At 48.1% G+C, this 14,553-nt stretch overlaps 4 protein-coding genes across 4 annotated transcripts in view; all 4 read left to right on the top strand.

The window, feature by feature from the left end:
- Pmar_PMAR011885 (pre-mRNA splicing factor SF3, putative) overlaps positions 1 to 1,513 on the top strand; it is a gene marked incomplete at both ends in the record, with an annotated part of 4,002 nt that extends 2,489 nt beyond the window's left edge. Inside the window, 6 exons of the mRNA XM_002773972.1 lie at positions 53 to 125; positions 174 to 259; positions 513 to 614; positions 816 to 938; positions 1,263 to 1,386; positions 1,431 to 1,513. Of these exons, the coding sequence (XP_002774018.1) occupies positions 53 to 125; positions 174 to 259; positions 513 to 614; positions 816 to 938; positions 1,263 to 1,386; positions 1,431 to 1,513 (591 nt within the window). The remainder of the gene's footprint in view (positions 1 to 52; positions 126 to 173; positions 260 to 512; positions 615 to 815; positions 939 to 1,262; positions 1,387 to 1,430) is intronic.
- Positions 1,514 to 2,382: 869 nt separating this feature from the next.
- Pmar_PMAR011886 (Deoxyribonuclease tatD, putative) lies at positions 2,383 to 4,214 on the top strand (the record flags this gene model as incomplete). Its single annotated transcript, XM_002773973.1, has 7 exons — positions 2,383 to 2,585; positions 2,930 to 3,037; positions 3,257 to 3,383; positions 3,433 to 3,554; positions 3,617 to 3,751; positions 3,795 to 3,869; positions 4,130 to 4,214. The coding sequence occupies 7 exons, from the start codon at positions 2,383 to 2,385 to the stop codon at positions 4,212 to 4,214; spliced, it is 855 nt and encodes a 284-aa protein (XP_002774019.1).
- Positions 4,215 to 4,591: 377 nt separating this feature from the next.
- Positions 4,592 to 9,754, top strand: Pmar_PMAR011887 (hypothetical protein; the record flags this gene model as incomplete). The annotated part of the gene is made up of 18 exons (XM_002773974.1): positions 4,592 to 4,748; positions 4,800 to 4,944; positions 5,016 to 5,072; positions 5,114 to 5,298; positions 5,357 to 5,439; positions 5,480 to 5,587; positions 5,685 to 5,791; positions 5,880 to 6,038; positions 6,088 to 6,193; positions 6,427 to 6,579; positions 6,627 to 7,804; positions 8,482 to 8,572; positions 8,621 to 8,713; positions 8,759 to 8,914; positions 9,150 to 9,294; positions 9,345 to 9,473; positions 9,568 to 9,690; positions 9,729 to 9,754. 18 exons carry the CDS (start codon positions 4,592 to 4,594, stop codon positions 9,752 to 9,754), a joined length of 3,201 nt encoding a protein of 1,066 aa, XP_002774020.1.
- A 3,846-nt stretch (positions 9,755 to 13,600) lies between these two features.
- On the top strand, positions 13,601 to 13,928 carry Pmar_PMAR011888 (hypothetical protein; the record flags this gene model as incomplete). The annotated part of the gene is made up of 1 exon (XM_002773975.1): positions 13,601 to 13,928. A coding segment is annotated over one exon (328 nt), but the record flags the coding sequence as incomplete, so codon positions are not given.
- Positions 13,929 to 14,553: the final 625 nt, after the last annotated feature.

Raw genomic sequence — 14,553 nt, forward strand, 5'->3', positions numbered from 1 at the left:
GGTAGTCGGGTATACCCCTATCCCTGTTTGGTCGGAAAAAGTTGTGTCTCAGAGTAAAGACAATACGGCGGAGGGGGAGATGGAGGTGGAGGAGCAACCGGCTGAATCTCTGCCGCTACCTGAACGTAGGTTGTTGGTATCTTCATGGCTCCCCCTCATGTGATGGTCTTTAGTGGCGCCGGCTCCAGCAGTGGTCCGTACTGACTACCATCGTAAGCCTAAGCGTGCGGTAGAGTCTAGTGAGGATGAGAATAGACTGGTAGTAGGCCGTTGGCTGTGGTTTAGGGGGGGCCTTTTGATGCTGGTCTTGGTATATAATGCTCGGTGGATTTTCGGTATGGTGGGAGTTCACTGTCGCATATAGACCTGATATAGGCTGTTACATTGAAATCTATTATATGAAGAAATGCCGCAATATTGGTGCCTCAGCTTATACGTATCGTAAAATGCTGCGTGCCTCCTATGGCGCTCGTTGGTGGATGGGGAGGGGTGTGATTGGAAATTGTTTTCAGGTTAAATGTCCGATCACAGGGCAGATGGTGAGGGCCAGCGAGCTGTCGGAGCATCTACGAGTGGTGTTGTTGGACCCGAAGTGGAAGGAACAGAAGGAGAAGGTGAGGCCTTCCCCGAGTTGGAATATAATGAGCTCATTAGTGATTATGAGAATTTATACGCAAATTCGGGTAGAAGGAAAGAGAAGGTAATTTAAGAATTTCCTTAAAATTTTCATATTTTCACCAACACATGTTGTTGAATATGTGCATATTTCTCCCTCTCCTTGGGGTCGTCGTGGAGGGCGATGGGGTTGTCTGCAGGTACTGGATAGGGCGAGACAAGACACCAACTATGATCAAGTTAATATCGAAACTAATCTTGCCAGCTTTATTATAAAGAGACCTGATCTGTTCGGGACGGTTGAGGAAGAAATTGAGCACCAGGTATTACGGGGGAATATGTTTCTAGTGGTTGGAGAAAAATTTGGATTTTTAATTTCCGATTTTTGCAGTGTTGTCGTCGGCTAGGCGTCGGCTAAGGCGTGGTAATACGTTGTTATTAACTTCGTGGGTACAGTGGAAAATATTTTTGTTTGATTTTCGCAGATAGTGTTGTTGGTTGGGCTTTCAATAAGGCATAGTAGACTACTCATGGAGTAAATAACAACATACTACTATTAGTCGTATGTTGTTATTAACTCCATAAGAAGTGGAGAAAAATTCAGATTTCTTTCGATTTTTGCAGACTGTGTTGTTGTCGTTGTTTAGGCTTCGGTGGCTGCTGAGCAGTCTATGATGACGGCCTCCTATGATGCTGGTCCGCAGGCTAGTAATGTGACAGATGCGGCGAACCAGATGCCGGGGCTCTTTGGGATGAGAGCTCCTATGCCGGGTAGAGTTGTTGGAGGTGCGGTATGTGTTATGTGTGGTTGTTAGGCATGCCGCCGTTACCGCCTCAGAGGTCTATGCCTCCGATACCGGCATCCCAGCAGCCCCCTGTAAAGAAGGCGAAGAAGTGAGGAGGAAGAAGGGAGGGAGCGGTTACTATGTTAAATCAGAAGTATCAGGGGAAATGGGGTCTTTGAGTTTAGTGTTAATTATGGTTTGTCACGCGCCACGAAATTAGGAGGATGCCGTATAATGACTCTCAAGGCGGTTACGGTGGGTCGGGGAAGTGGCATTCAGTAGAGAGTAGTGAAGGTAGAGGGGGTAAGGGGAAAGGGAAGAAGGGCGGCAAAGGTAGGGCCCTTAGTAGATCAGAGTTGGCGGAGGTGTGGTATAGGTAAAGGCGTACCGAAAAGAAGACCGATGCGCTCAGGAGATGTGAGATATAATAAAAGCTTCCAAAGCGAGTGCAATACTAATTCGGAGATAGTGGTGCCCCCTCCTCCAGAGACGCAGATGTAGGCTTCGGTTGTTGCTGTTGGTGTGGTATGGTGATTTATTTAATTTTGTATTTTATCATTGATGGCTACAATAAAGTATGAGGAATGAGTAGAGGAATATGAATTTATTGGTGTAGGTATAGACTCTTATGAACTAGTGTTGGAGGAATATATGTTCGCTTTCCTCAGCTGGGCTCAGGAGTTTGCTCATTAGATATAGAGGTTCACATACGGTTTAGGGTAGAAGTATACATATGTTCGCTTTCCTCAGCTAGTTTCAGGAGTTTGCTGGTTAGATATAGAGGTTCACATACGGCTTTAGGTAGAAGTATATATATGTTCGCTTTTTTTAGCTGAGCTCGGGAGTTGCCTCACTAATTATAGGAGTTCACATACGAGTTAGGGTAGAGATGTACAGAAACCAATAGAAATTTCCCTAAAATTTTTCCAGAATTTTCATCTATGCATTTGACCATTTGCATATTTTCCTGTTCTGTTGCGCGATGGGTTTTTTTGTGTTGTCATTCAGATTCTGGGATGCCCACTGCCACTTAGACTGGATTATGCTCAAGTCTCGTATGGGGAGGGCTATAAACCATAACAGAATAGCCGTCAGGATGGACCTACAACTGCCCAAGTTGGAAGCCTTCGCTGTTGATAACTTTGGAGAGAGCTTTGGAGGCTGTGTTATTGCAGGCTTTGGACTGTAAGGACATTGGGTGTTGGATCTACTACGGGGTGCTCCGAAAAATGTCCCAGAAAGATGTTGGCGAACGCTTTCCAGTGGTATCTATGGACTCCAGAGAGATGTGGGCTGATGAGCTGTCTCTCACCGAGAAATTCGGTGAACTCGGCAAGCCAGTAGCAAATGTTGAATGGGACGATCGAGTGGCGTGCTCGGAAATTGGGAAAAATTGAGAAATTATTTTCTTACTCATAGCTGGCTAAGAAATCTCCCGTTGAGGAGATTGGTTGTTTTAGGGGTAAGGAGTTCAAGTCTGTTCGAGGGGGGTTGAATATACATGAATTGTCTCTTTTTGTGTTGTACAGGTCAACAGTGCATTCTACTATCGAGATATTGGAGTACTCTGATACGTCCAATTTTCTGAGGGATAAAGTCTTTGGCGCTTTCGGCTGCCATCCGCATTGTTGCGAGGAGTAAGTTGACACTTTGTTAAGTTTATGAGGCTTCGACTTTGAGTCTGGTGTTGGTATATACGTTTGCTTATCTCAGCTGAGCTCAAAAATTTCCTCACTACATTATGAAAATTGCGGGTAGAAGTGTACGACGGAATTTTAACACTCTTCCTAACGAGCGTAGTTGACCATGTGGGCATTTTCTCATACACCGAGTCATTTAGGTCTGTGTTCGTCCAGGTATAGTGAGGAGTTTGAACATGCTATTGTGGATGCAACAGGGCATCGTCGAGCAGTGGCTCTAGGAGAGTGTGGCCTTGATTACTTTGGAGGAGGTGGTAATGTTGATAGGAATCTCCAGAAGAAGGTGAGCACGAATGGTCTCTCATATGGTTGGTGCCTCTATAAGGACTCAGGTCTTCGCCCGGCAGCTCTGTCTGCAGCCTGTGAAGGATGGTATCCCGGTCGTACTGCATCTTCGCTGTGCGGAGAAAGATTCTTTCGAGATCATGAAGAAGCACCTCCCGAGAGAGCACCCGTGAGATGTCGCACAGAGAAGAATATCTGCCGTGGCCTTGAAGCTCCTGTGCGTGGTTTCAGCATACACGTTCATTGCTTCTCGGATTCGCCAAGATTTCTGCGAGCCATCGCGACGGACTTCCCCAACGCTTACTTCGGTTACGCTGGGGTAGTGTCATTCGTTAACAACCGTGATTTGCAGGAAAGTGTGCGAATGTGAGTACTGCCGAGCTCGAATGTGAGGATGGTTTGTTTTCAGAACTCCACTTGATCGTCTGGTGTTGGAGACAGACGGGCCGTATTTGGCCCCTGAGCCCTTCAGAGGTAGCAAGAGGTGAGCTATTGTAGTGCAGTAGCGATCAGGCAATGTGGCGCACTGTGGGATGATACCAGTTGTGGCGCAGCACATTGCGAAGATCAAAGGCATCACCGATGTACGCAGGGATGGCCTTGAATGCTCGAGGAATTGCTGTCGAGGAATAGGGGTGCTCGTTTGTGTATCACATGAAGCATACAGACGAAAAGTGACCCGAGGTTGATCTGGAAAGTGTAGATATGGAAAATCTGAGCGATGGTAGACTTGTAAATTCGTAGGGAAGATTTCGAAATGCTCAAGTCTCGTCGGGCAGCTATAATTTCTCATCACGAGAATAGAGCCTTGGACATTCGCCTTTGGTGACATGTTAGTTCACACAGTGATCCCGTGCTATCTCTTGTGGATTTCTTTTTCAACGCGGACGATTTTTCGATTATCGAGGACAGATCGAATTCAGTGACTCACATCAAAGAAAATAATTTTCAAAATTCACGTTAAGTGACTCAGATCAGTTTCGGGTAATTTTTCATTCGGTTGCTGCTGCTGCAAGGTCTGTTGTTGTTATTGAGAATGTCTTAGGTGGATGGGATGATTATAAAGTGTACAGAAAATACGAGAAAACTATATCGAATTGATGACACTATACGTAACTGAGGAATTACGATAATTATCATATGCTTCACATCCTGATGATGTTGCTTCCGTGTTGGTCGTGAGGGGGGACTTCCTGTTATAGTAGTATGGCAGAAGAGGAGGAGACCAATGCCCGGCAGGCAGCCTCGGTGTATGAGCTGTGTATGAAATTGGGTCATCAACTTGACGATGTACGGGATCGAGCTGTGAGGGCCCTGATGACTAAGACCAATACTGGGCTTATCAGTCCAATAACTGTCGCACGTGAGCTCGGGGGGGCCCTGGTAGTTGGTGTTGGATGGGCCTTCACTTCAGGAGTTGTCGAGTTCCCCCAGCTGGCACTGCATTGGCTCAATGATCGACATAAGAAGGCCAATATGGATCTAGTTAAAGCGTTTATTAGATTCTATACAGGAGTTGTGGCCACGTGTGTTGCGGAGAATACTCATATACGAGAGAGGTGAGTGAGCATGCGGACTCGGTTCGTGGTGAACGAAAGCATTACAGTTCACCTATAGAGGTGCTTGACAGGTTTATTTCGAGCGGAGCGATAGAGTTTTTCGAGGATTTTCGAGGCTTTGAAGCTCGGTAAGAGTCCCCTTGCACCACTAACTGATGGTGGTTTGGAGATACGCTGAGGAGATTGATGCTGCGCTGTCGTGTCTGCTGAGCCAGACGGGCCCATCGTCATCGGGCCCGATAGTCCAGCGCCCACCTAAGGACCCCCCACTGCCACCCGGTCATGCTGCTGAGCAAGCGAAGGCTGCCAGAGCACAGCCGAGTTGGCTACAGCTCGTGTCGGTCTCTAGTGCTGGTAAGAAGGCTTGGGTTGAGGTTTTCCTGTATAGCCGTGCGTTGGTCACGTGCCTCAGACGAGAGAAGACTCTTTGAAGCGTCTTGTAGGATCAAATATTCAAGTGTTGGTCGCAGCAAGAGAATAGCAGCTCTCCAAGAGGTACGCCAAAGTGTCGATGATAAGACTCTCCTCGATTCAGGTCCGATATGTTATGGTCTACGACTACCCTGTAGAAGTATTCTTTAGCCATCAGGGTTTGCTCGTAGTGGAGGCCTTGTTGACAGCGCTATCGGATGAGATCGATCGAGTAGGGATGACTTTCGACGGAGGGTTGTATTCTCCCAACGGCTGAGGAAGGAAGTTTCTTCCATATGAGCTGGACCGGTGTATTCTATCGTGTTTAGGAGGGTGTTGGTGAAGAGGAGCAGGACGACCTCATAAGTAGGCTCATCGCGGAGTCTCTCAATGCAGTACTTTTTGGACTGATGAAGAAGCTGGAACACAACGAGAAGTAGTGCCGAGTCTCTGCCGTTCAGACTGGTGCAAAGAGTTCAGAGTTATACACGTCTATTTGTTGGAGTAGTAATACCGTTGATCAGATTACCCCTGTCGCCGTGTGTCGGGAGCATCCATGCCGTATTGCTGGCCTTGGTCAATACCATTACTCGATGTTCCTCGACGGAGCCACTCACGTCGCTCAATGAGACTGCCAAGACGGCTCTTCAAGTTCTCACTCGGGGCTTAGAAAAGGATGGGAAGTAGGTCAACCTCGGCCTACTTGAACTTGAACTCCTCTTCTCACTATAGGCGATATCTCACTGATCTGGGCCTCCCTAGAGAGGAGGTTCTCAAGTACTTGGACCTTGTTGCTGATGCTCTGGCCAGGTATTTCTGTCCATCGGAGTACTATGAGGTAGGATGCCTGGCAGTGTTGGTATGTATGTTCACTTTCCTCACCTGTGCTCAGGAGTTTCCTTACTAATCATGGGAGTTTATATTCGCATTAGGGTGGAGTTGTACGGAAATCAATAAGAATCCTCCAAATTTTCCTCTCAGAATTTTCACCAACATATGTGGTTGACCATGCATATTTCCCCACACAGGCATTGCCTGATGGCTGGCCTGGAAGTTGTGATGTTTCCGCAGGCCTCGTCATCGCTGCGTTTGGTGCGATGTTGGTCACCGCCGAGGCTGGCTGTGTTCGACTTGTGTTCTGAGCTGCTAGTGCTCTCGAGGGATGTTTTAATGCAGAGGAAGATGAATGACAGACTGACGGAGCATCTCATCAGTTGGTCTATGGTGAGTGGAGACCTGTCACATGCATGTCAACACTGACGCCTGTGTAGGATACCCAGCTCTACCATCACAGGGCTGAGGCTGTGGAGAAGCTAGCGGCATTAGTTCTGCAGGGGCTCTCTGTGCGCGCCTATCAGGACTTCCGTGCCTTGCAGTCCTCCTCTGAGCTTGACGTGTCATCAGACAGAGTAAAGGCAGCTGGTCTATTGAAAGGCATGGGGGTGGAGCCGGACGAGTATCATTGGGGTGGTGACTGCTATGCAGCGGTGGAGTTGCGGTATGCTATGATGGACGTGCCTGAGGCGCATCGATTGGCTTATGAGAGGAAGTTGGACGTCCTGCTAGCATCTCGGCCTCCTATGGAGATCACAGGAGCATCTTCGAGGACGGCAGAGTTGGTCTATGGTCAGTACGGCATGACACTCCGACATGCATTTGTTGTGGGTGGGCATAAATTGCGAGGAAAGGTGGTTGAAGCGATGCAGAGTATCATCATTGCTATCGACACTCGTAGGCAACTAGCACTGTTACCGGAAGGCTTCGTTCTGAACATGCTCACTATAGCATGTAGTGGTGTGGAGCTGAGCTCCTTCAGACCGTCGTTGTGGTCACCATTCGTCCTACTACTCCTCCAAAGTGATGGGCTTCGTGAGCTTACCTTGCATTCTGTAAGACTGCTCTGTGCGATGGTGGTCCATCTCGGTCCGAACGTTCTCAGTAGAGATATTCTCGAGCTCGGTGTTGTTCCCTACATCATAAGGCCGATGGTCAACTCGGGCACGGCTTATCACTTTATGCTCGCTGGCTCGCTCTGGCTTCTGGGTACGGCAAAAGCTCATGCGCGGGAGCTCCGGGATGTTCTGGTTCCTCTCACACACACTGGGAATGTAATCGTGGTCCGACAGCTGACCTGGCGGGTCCTTGGTGATTACTATTCGGACGAATTGGAGGAGAGAATCCTCGGCTGTGCGTTAGATGAGGATAGTGCGGTGGCGGTGAGAATGGAATGTTTGAGGATTATCGCGATGAATATGACTCCGGTGATTGCTGCTGAAATTGCGAAGAAGTTGCCGTGCATAGTGAAGGAGAGGGGACGGGTGGTAGACGGAGCGATGCGGGAAGCGGCAGTGGAAGTGATGGGCGCGATAGAGGATGGGGAATCTTTGAAGATTTTAGCTGCAGAGTTGACGAAGATGAATCTTTGGAGTGCGGTGATCGACTCGGGAAGGTGAGTGGAGCCGACGATAACAAGGTTGGGTGTTCGGCCTTTGTCTTAGTCCATCTAGTGTGTGGAGTCTGGTCTCACGATGCATGGAAAACGACGCTGAGCTGTTGGCATATCTTAGTATGCATACCACACTTTTCGGAACTTCTCACGGCATGCCGTTGTGTGGTCCGATGCTTCAAGTAAGCTCCCACTGGCTCTAAACTGTGGGGCCGATATCTTATATTCATCCATACGTGGTTGAGATGGAGGAGTGTCTTATGTATTGCGTACATTGCGAGCTCAGCTTGGCACACGACGTGGTGCAGAAGCGTTGAGACCAGCAATGCTTTGGATGGGCTGCCAAGGAGAATGCATGGCTCAATGGGTCAGGGAGTGGTGAGAAGGGATGGGGTATAGACCATGTTAGACATATCTCGCTATGTTCGTAATGGCCCGGAGGGTATATTCATGTCACTCCTCCTTGAGTTCAGCTATGGAGGCGTTCGCCTTGTCGCCCTTCACACTGCACTTTCAGGGTGTCACCATGTTTAGCGACGAGTGAAGTATCGTTACGCCTCCCTTGGAAGGCCACATTGGCTCTTGCTTCGATAAGCTGTATAGGTGACTGTATAAATCAGTAAGGTCGTAGTGGATCTCTGCTAGGTTCGGCTCTGCTGGAGCTGAGTTTCTGTTGTCAGGTTTCAGAGTCTGAGACGTGAAATTCAGACTATGCAAGGGGAGATAGTCCCGGTAGTGGCCGAGTTGGACTTCAGCGCGCCAGTGCGCGAGGTAGCGCCCTCACATGGCCATCGTAGCTGTAGCCTAGCCATTTGTCAGTTGCTGGAGTGCTTCCGTCCTGAGCACATCTCTAGTGCTGCATGTGATGTCGCTATTGCTATCAAGTCGATACTGACACCCTCTGCTTCAACGGTGAGATGCTTGACTGGGCCTCCAACTCATGTCGTTCTCTCTCAGGACTCTGCTGTAGCCAACACCATTCTTGGTCGGATCTCGAAGGCGCTATCAGAAGTTATCACCGGCTTGCAGTCCGCTGGCACCCCTAGGGAAAGATCCTCTGAGACATATCGTTTTGTAGCTACGTTAACGCAGCTACTGGGCAGAATCGCCACGGTAACGAGGCGAGCGGTGTATCGTGTTAATGGTAGCTCTGTGATGAGATGTAAAACTAGTTTGCGCGATGTGGTATTCATTATAACATATAAAAGAGAGTGTATAAACGAAGTTTGAGACTAAAGCTCATCGTTGCTGGACAGTTTTGTACTCTCTAGATTGCACGTACTGTATTCAGAATGGGCATGCGTGCAGAAATTGGCTACATATCCCAAGTGGTGTCGCGTATGATCAGATGCACCCTATACTAAGTCTCGAAGGAGAGGCCCCGCCATTCGTGAGGGCCTTCAAGATGGTTTGGTTGGCGTCTACTTCTGAACGGAAGCCTCCAACAGAGCTGAGCAGCGAAGAGCTCACCGCCGTCCTTCTAGATTTACTGGGTATTCATTATCATCGAGTTCAGCGTTGTTCGGGCAACCGTTGACTTCAGTTACTCTCATAGACGTCAATAGGACTCTCACCGCTATCCCGGACCTGCTAGCCAGGAGTGGTCTCCTCTCCCTCGTCCTATCGCTTGCCACTCGTGCTGATGTCCCCACTGCATTATTGGCGCGATGCTGTGATGTCATATCGCTTGCAAAGAGGTACGGAGCATCGGCGGGCTAGTTGCTGATGAGTCCGAGCCAGGTCACTCATGAATCGGAGTATATTAGGGAAAGTTATGAGTGCCATTATTGATGCTCATGTGAAGTCTGCCCTCATCCTTCGATCGACAGGTGGGGAAGCTGTCACCACCGCTGTCACCAGGGCAACAGTGGTCTTCGATCTCGTCACAGGTGAGGAGAAGGAGGAGGAGGCTGCATACTCCTTACAGGCGCTCTTGTTTGTTCGGATTGTTAGACGTAGCGGCATGCCAGCAGACTGCAGCGAGAGTGGGCCCTCGGCTAGTGGAAGAGGGCTGGATAGAGATGCTCCAACCCATACCCAATGCACGACATGCAATAACGCCGACTCTGCAGAACTCTATAGGCCGTATGGTCTTGGCCTTATGTGAGTTAATAATGCTGCCGAGATGAGTTAGCTATAAGCACGTCTGAGCCCATGTCCGGTGCCTCGTCGAACTATCACGGCCTCGGAATCGTGTGTGGAGACTCTATGGCGACGAGCCGTTGAGAAGGAGGATGCTCTTGCCTTCATCGCTATGGCAGTTCTATCGTGCCACACGTCAAAGATGAGTGGTGAGGTTATTCAAAAGATATCGAATAGCCGAGGAAGTGTGGTCAGGTATGATGACAAGTCTGGTGGAAACCAAGCGTGAGGACGGCTCTGACAGTCATGCAGCAGCTCTCCACGGAAATCTTATGCATGCCATATGTTTGCAATTTCGGGAGGATTCAGAATTTAGACCATACCGAGTATAATCTCTCGAATGAGGTGTTGCGTTGGACAACGAAGTGAGAGCGCAGGGATTCACTCATCGAGGGAAGATTGTACGCTGCACTGAAAGACGCGCACCTTGTGACGGTCCTGCATAAAACAATGTAGATACGGCTCTTGTTGCGCCGAACAAGAATTTACTATAAAATGTGATACTTCCCGCATAAAAGTATTTCTATGCCACTCATGCAACGGAAACACGTTCCTTGAGGGGCGTTGACGTGACGTCTCTAATAAGCGAGTGTTGTGGATCCAGTTTGTCTGCACCCTTGACAAGGGTGCAGGGTCCCTTGTTATCTCATCAACTCTTCGCCTTCCTCATTATAGCTAATGGGCCCGATATCGATTACTGTGCTGCTAAGTGCGTGTATTCGTAAAGAGCTTAAGTGCAGGTAGTGCACTCATCGGTATTGTCCTAGGGTCGTAATGTTGGTTGCTCTAGCTCGAGCTCCCTTGTTGTGTTGTTCTTAGATTTCATCAACCGATACACCGACACGAGGAGACGCGTCAGACCATGGAGTCCCTACCGGACGCTTCACGCTTCACGGCGTCACGTGACGACAATCATCGCCACGTGACGCCGTGAACTCGCTCTCCTACCTTCAACTTTCGCTGCATTTCGCGCAATATCAAACCATTATGCGTTCCACTATCCTGGCAGTCGTCGCGCTTATCATAGTTGCCGCTGGTATCAAAGGGGGTAATCACGAAGATAGTCTACCCATGATTCAGCGTAGACTTGGGGGGAGCAACCCTTTTTCTGGTGGATGCTCTGATTGTCCGGACGGTGACTGCTATTGCGTTACCTGGAATTGCTTTTGCAATAAAAAGCAATGAGATATCTCCTATATCTCATCTATCTTTCTGATATCTTATCTTATCTCTCTTCCATCTTATCTCTCATCTTTGTCTTATCGTTTTTCTATCGCAGTATTGTTCTCAGTGTTGGTAATCCCCTTGTTGTGATGACTTATCGCTCGGGGCTTGACAACAATAATGTGATGATGACTGCTTCAGCCTTTACAACTCTGCTGTAGTTGTCACTTATTCCGACGAGGATTCGTGATTGATCCTGTCAACTCTCCTCGCTTGTATACCATTATCAGACTTATTGAGAAACAGTCGAGAACTTATGAGATTACAAGAGATGTCTGTGACGCGCTCGATATTTGGTTCTGATCTGTGACGTAGGAAGTCCGTATTTCTGCCGCTCGTTACATTTCGAGTATCTTACGTACTTCAGGGGGTCTTCTTTGGATCTTAATTTCCGGTCTATTCTTCCACTATTACTTCGATATGGATATGAGTCTTAGTAGAGAAAACGATGTTGGGTTGCACGCGAGTCCGTCGTCGATAGCTTCTAATGAAGAGTCTGCAGGGGAGGAAACCGTGTCGCTACACCCCTCGCACTTATCGAGTTTTCACAACTGCTTCCCACACTCTCCCATCATACTTGCGTTATACACTAATAGTGTAACACTATCATATTCTTGAAAGAAGCTCATCTTGAACGTTAATCGAGAATGAGGTTACTGCCGACAGTCAGCGGTGAGCTCATTCTCGATGATCACCGACCCAGTCCCTTGAATCTTCCCTGAGGAACGTTTTCTGATAGGGGTAGAAAGCTCTAACGAGAAATCCTCTCGTGGAAACCCATGAACTGTTCCAATGATTACCTTGGCTTGACAACCATGGACGAACAGACCCTCCTGGTCTCAAATATTCACGACGCAAAGTCCCACTGGACGTATGTTCGAAGACAGAAGCCCAAAGAGCGATATGGAGATCCTCCTCATTTCTCGAGTCAGATATCTTCGCTTCAAAGGGTTCATCTTCGCTGTAGCCCAACGTAGTAAAATTTATTCCAGGCAGAGGGCCAATCGGACGAATATCATCTCCTCCACCCAGGCTTAAGCGTTGTTCTCTTGTATAATCTTAAAGCATTTGACGGTCCTGCATAAAACAATGTAGATACGGCTCTTGTTGAGCCGAACAAGAATTTACTGTAAAATGTGAGACTTCCCCCATAAAAGTATTTCTATGTCAGTCATGCAACGGAAACACGTTCCTTGAGGGACGTTGACGTGACGTCTCTGATAAGCGAGGAGACGCGCCACAGACGATGGAGTCTCGTTCATCGCCACGTGACGCCGTGAACTCATTCTTCCAACTTCAGCTTTCGCTGCTTTCCTTATATCAAACCATTATGCGTTCCATTATCCTGGCAATCGTCGCGCTCATCATAGTTGCCGCTGGTATCAAAGAGGATAATAACGAAGATAGTCTACCCATGATTCAGCGTAGACTAAAATCCAATCCTGTTGCTGGCGGGTGCGCCAAATGCTCGGCCGATGAGTGCTATTGCGTTACCTTCAATTGCTTTTGCTATAAAAAGCCACTGTAGATCTTTTACCTGAGTTACTCATCTTCAGCGAGTTTTCTATCGCACTATTATTCTCAGTATTCGTAATCTACTTGCACTTTTCGACTTTTCCCAACCGTTTTCTACACTCTCCCATCATACTTGCGTTATACCCTATCAAATTCTTGGAAGAAGCTCACCTTGAACAGTTAGTCGATAATGAGGTCACTGCCGACAGTCAGCGGTGAGCTCATTCTCGATGGTCACCGACACAGTCGGTGGCTGACAGCAGTGGCTGGCAGCCACTGTCCTCTGAATCGTTACTGAGGAAAGTTTTCTGATAGGGGTAGAAAGCTCTAACGACTCGTTCTCGTTAGTAACGAGAAAACCCCTCGTGGAAACCCATGAACTGTTCCAATGATTACCTTGGCTTGACAACCATAGACGAACAGATCCCCCTGGTCTCAAATATTCACGACGCAAAGTCCCACTGGAATCCAGTGACTGGATGTAGCTTCGAAGACGGAAGCCCAAAGAGCGATATGAAAATCCTCCTCATTTCTCAAGTCAGATATCTTCGCTTCAAAGGGTTCATCTTCGCTGTAATCCAGCTTAGCCACATTTATTCCACGCAGTAGGCAAGTCGGACGAATATCATCTCATACATCCAGGTTCAAGCATAGATCTTCTTTATACTCCTAAAGCACTCTTCGACAATGCAAAATCACTACCACTATCATCGACTTTGTAACAAGAACTCGAAGTACATGCTGTATCGTATTAGAGGAAACTTCTGGCTACACGAATGATAGAGCAAACAGACGAGCTAGTAGCTCGGAGCTACAGAATTACGTTAATGGCAGTGCCATGGAAGTATGTATCTCCCAAGACGGGATGGGGGAGGGGCAGAAACGTGAGAGCCAATCAGATTGTGAGGTCATTTCCAGGAAGGCCTCCAAGGTAAAAGCTGAGCGTTGGACTCCAACTCTGGGAGAGCCGGTCTTGGTTATCCGCCAAAGGGCTAAGAAATCTGATGTTGGCAGTACCCTAGCGCATATTGATGCTTTACTTGGGGGTGAGAGAGCTTTGGTGGTCTTCCCTAGCGGCAGAAAGCAGGTTGAGTCGTTCGGGAATTTATGCCCTTTCATGAATATTCAGTCGAGCTTGAACGAGGTCAATGGTCCGTCTAAGGTCCGAGCAAGGATACAGATCTCCATTCTGGATACTACTGGAGACCGAGATTGGTATGATAGGACTATTCGAAAAGACGCATCGGTTTATATACCGTTGTTATACCGTTATTATATACCGTTGTTACATACCGTTGTTATATACCGTTGTTACATACCGTTGTTATATACCGTTTTTTTCTCGTTGTTTCGTCACGCGGGATGATGGTAGTCCTCCGAAATGGCTTGACTCATTTAAAGAAGATTAAAGAAGATTGGTCCAACAATGCTAGACCTCCTGAACCTGCAGTACATCCCCGACGGTCTCGTAGAAGTTGAATGTAGTCTCACCGGCACTGCCTAATCTATTCGCATAAGAATATGCGGGGAGGGGGGGGGCGTGTAGAGAGACACAGTCCCTGGGACAGCAGTACACGAAGGCTTAGCGCGGTGGATCCGCGCTTAGCTAGCTATAGCCTGGGGATAGCATAGAGAGTTAAGATCATATTTTCCTTTACCATTCTTGAAGTCTTATGGTTGGTAATACTGAGTCTACGGCTGATGGAGTCGGGGAGTCTCAAACCAGTGAACATTGTGAACTTGGGGTGAATCACCCCGGGTGATCAATTATTTCAGTTGGTCCAAGTCGGACCGTTCAACCCAAAACGCTATTTAGCGTTTCGGGTGGGCTAGTATCGAGAAAGATCTGTCGATTGCTTCGTGAATCACAT

The sequence above is a fragment of the Perkinsus marinus genome, assembly GCF_000006405.1.
Source record: "Perkinsus marinus ATCC 50983 genomic scaffold scf_1104296958712, whole genome shotgun sequence".
Taxonomy (NCBI): Eukaryota; Perkinsozoa; order Perkinsida; family Perkinsidae; genus Perkinsus; species Perkinsus marinus.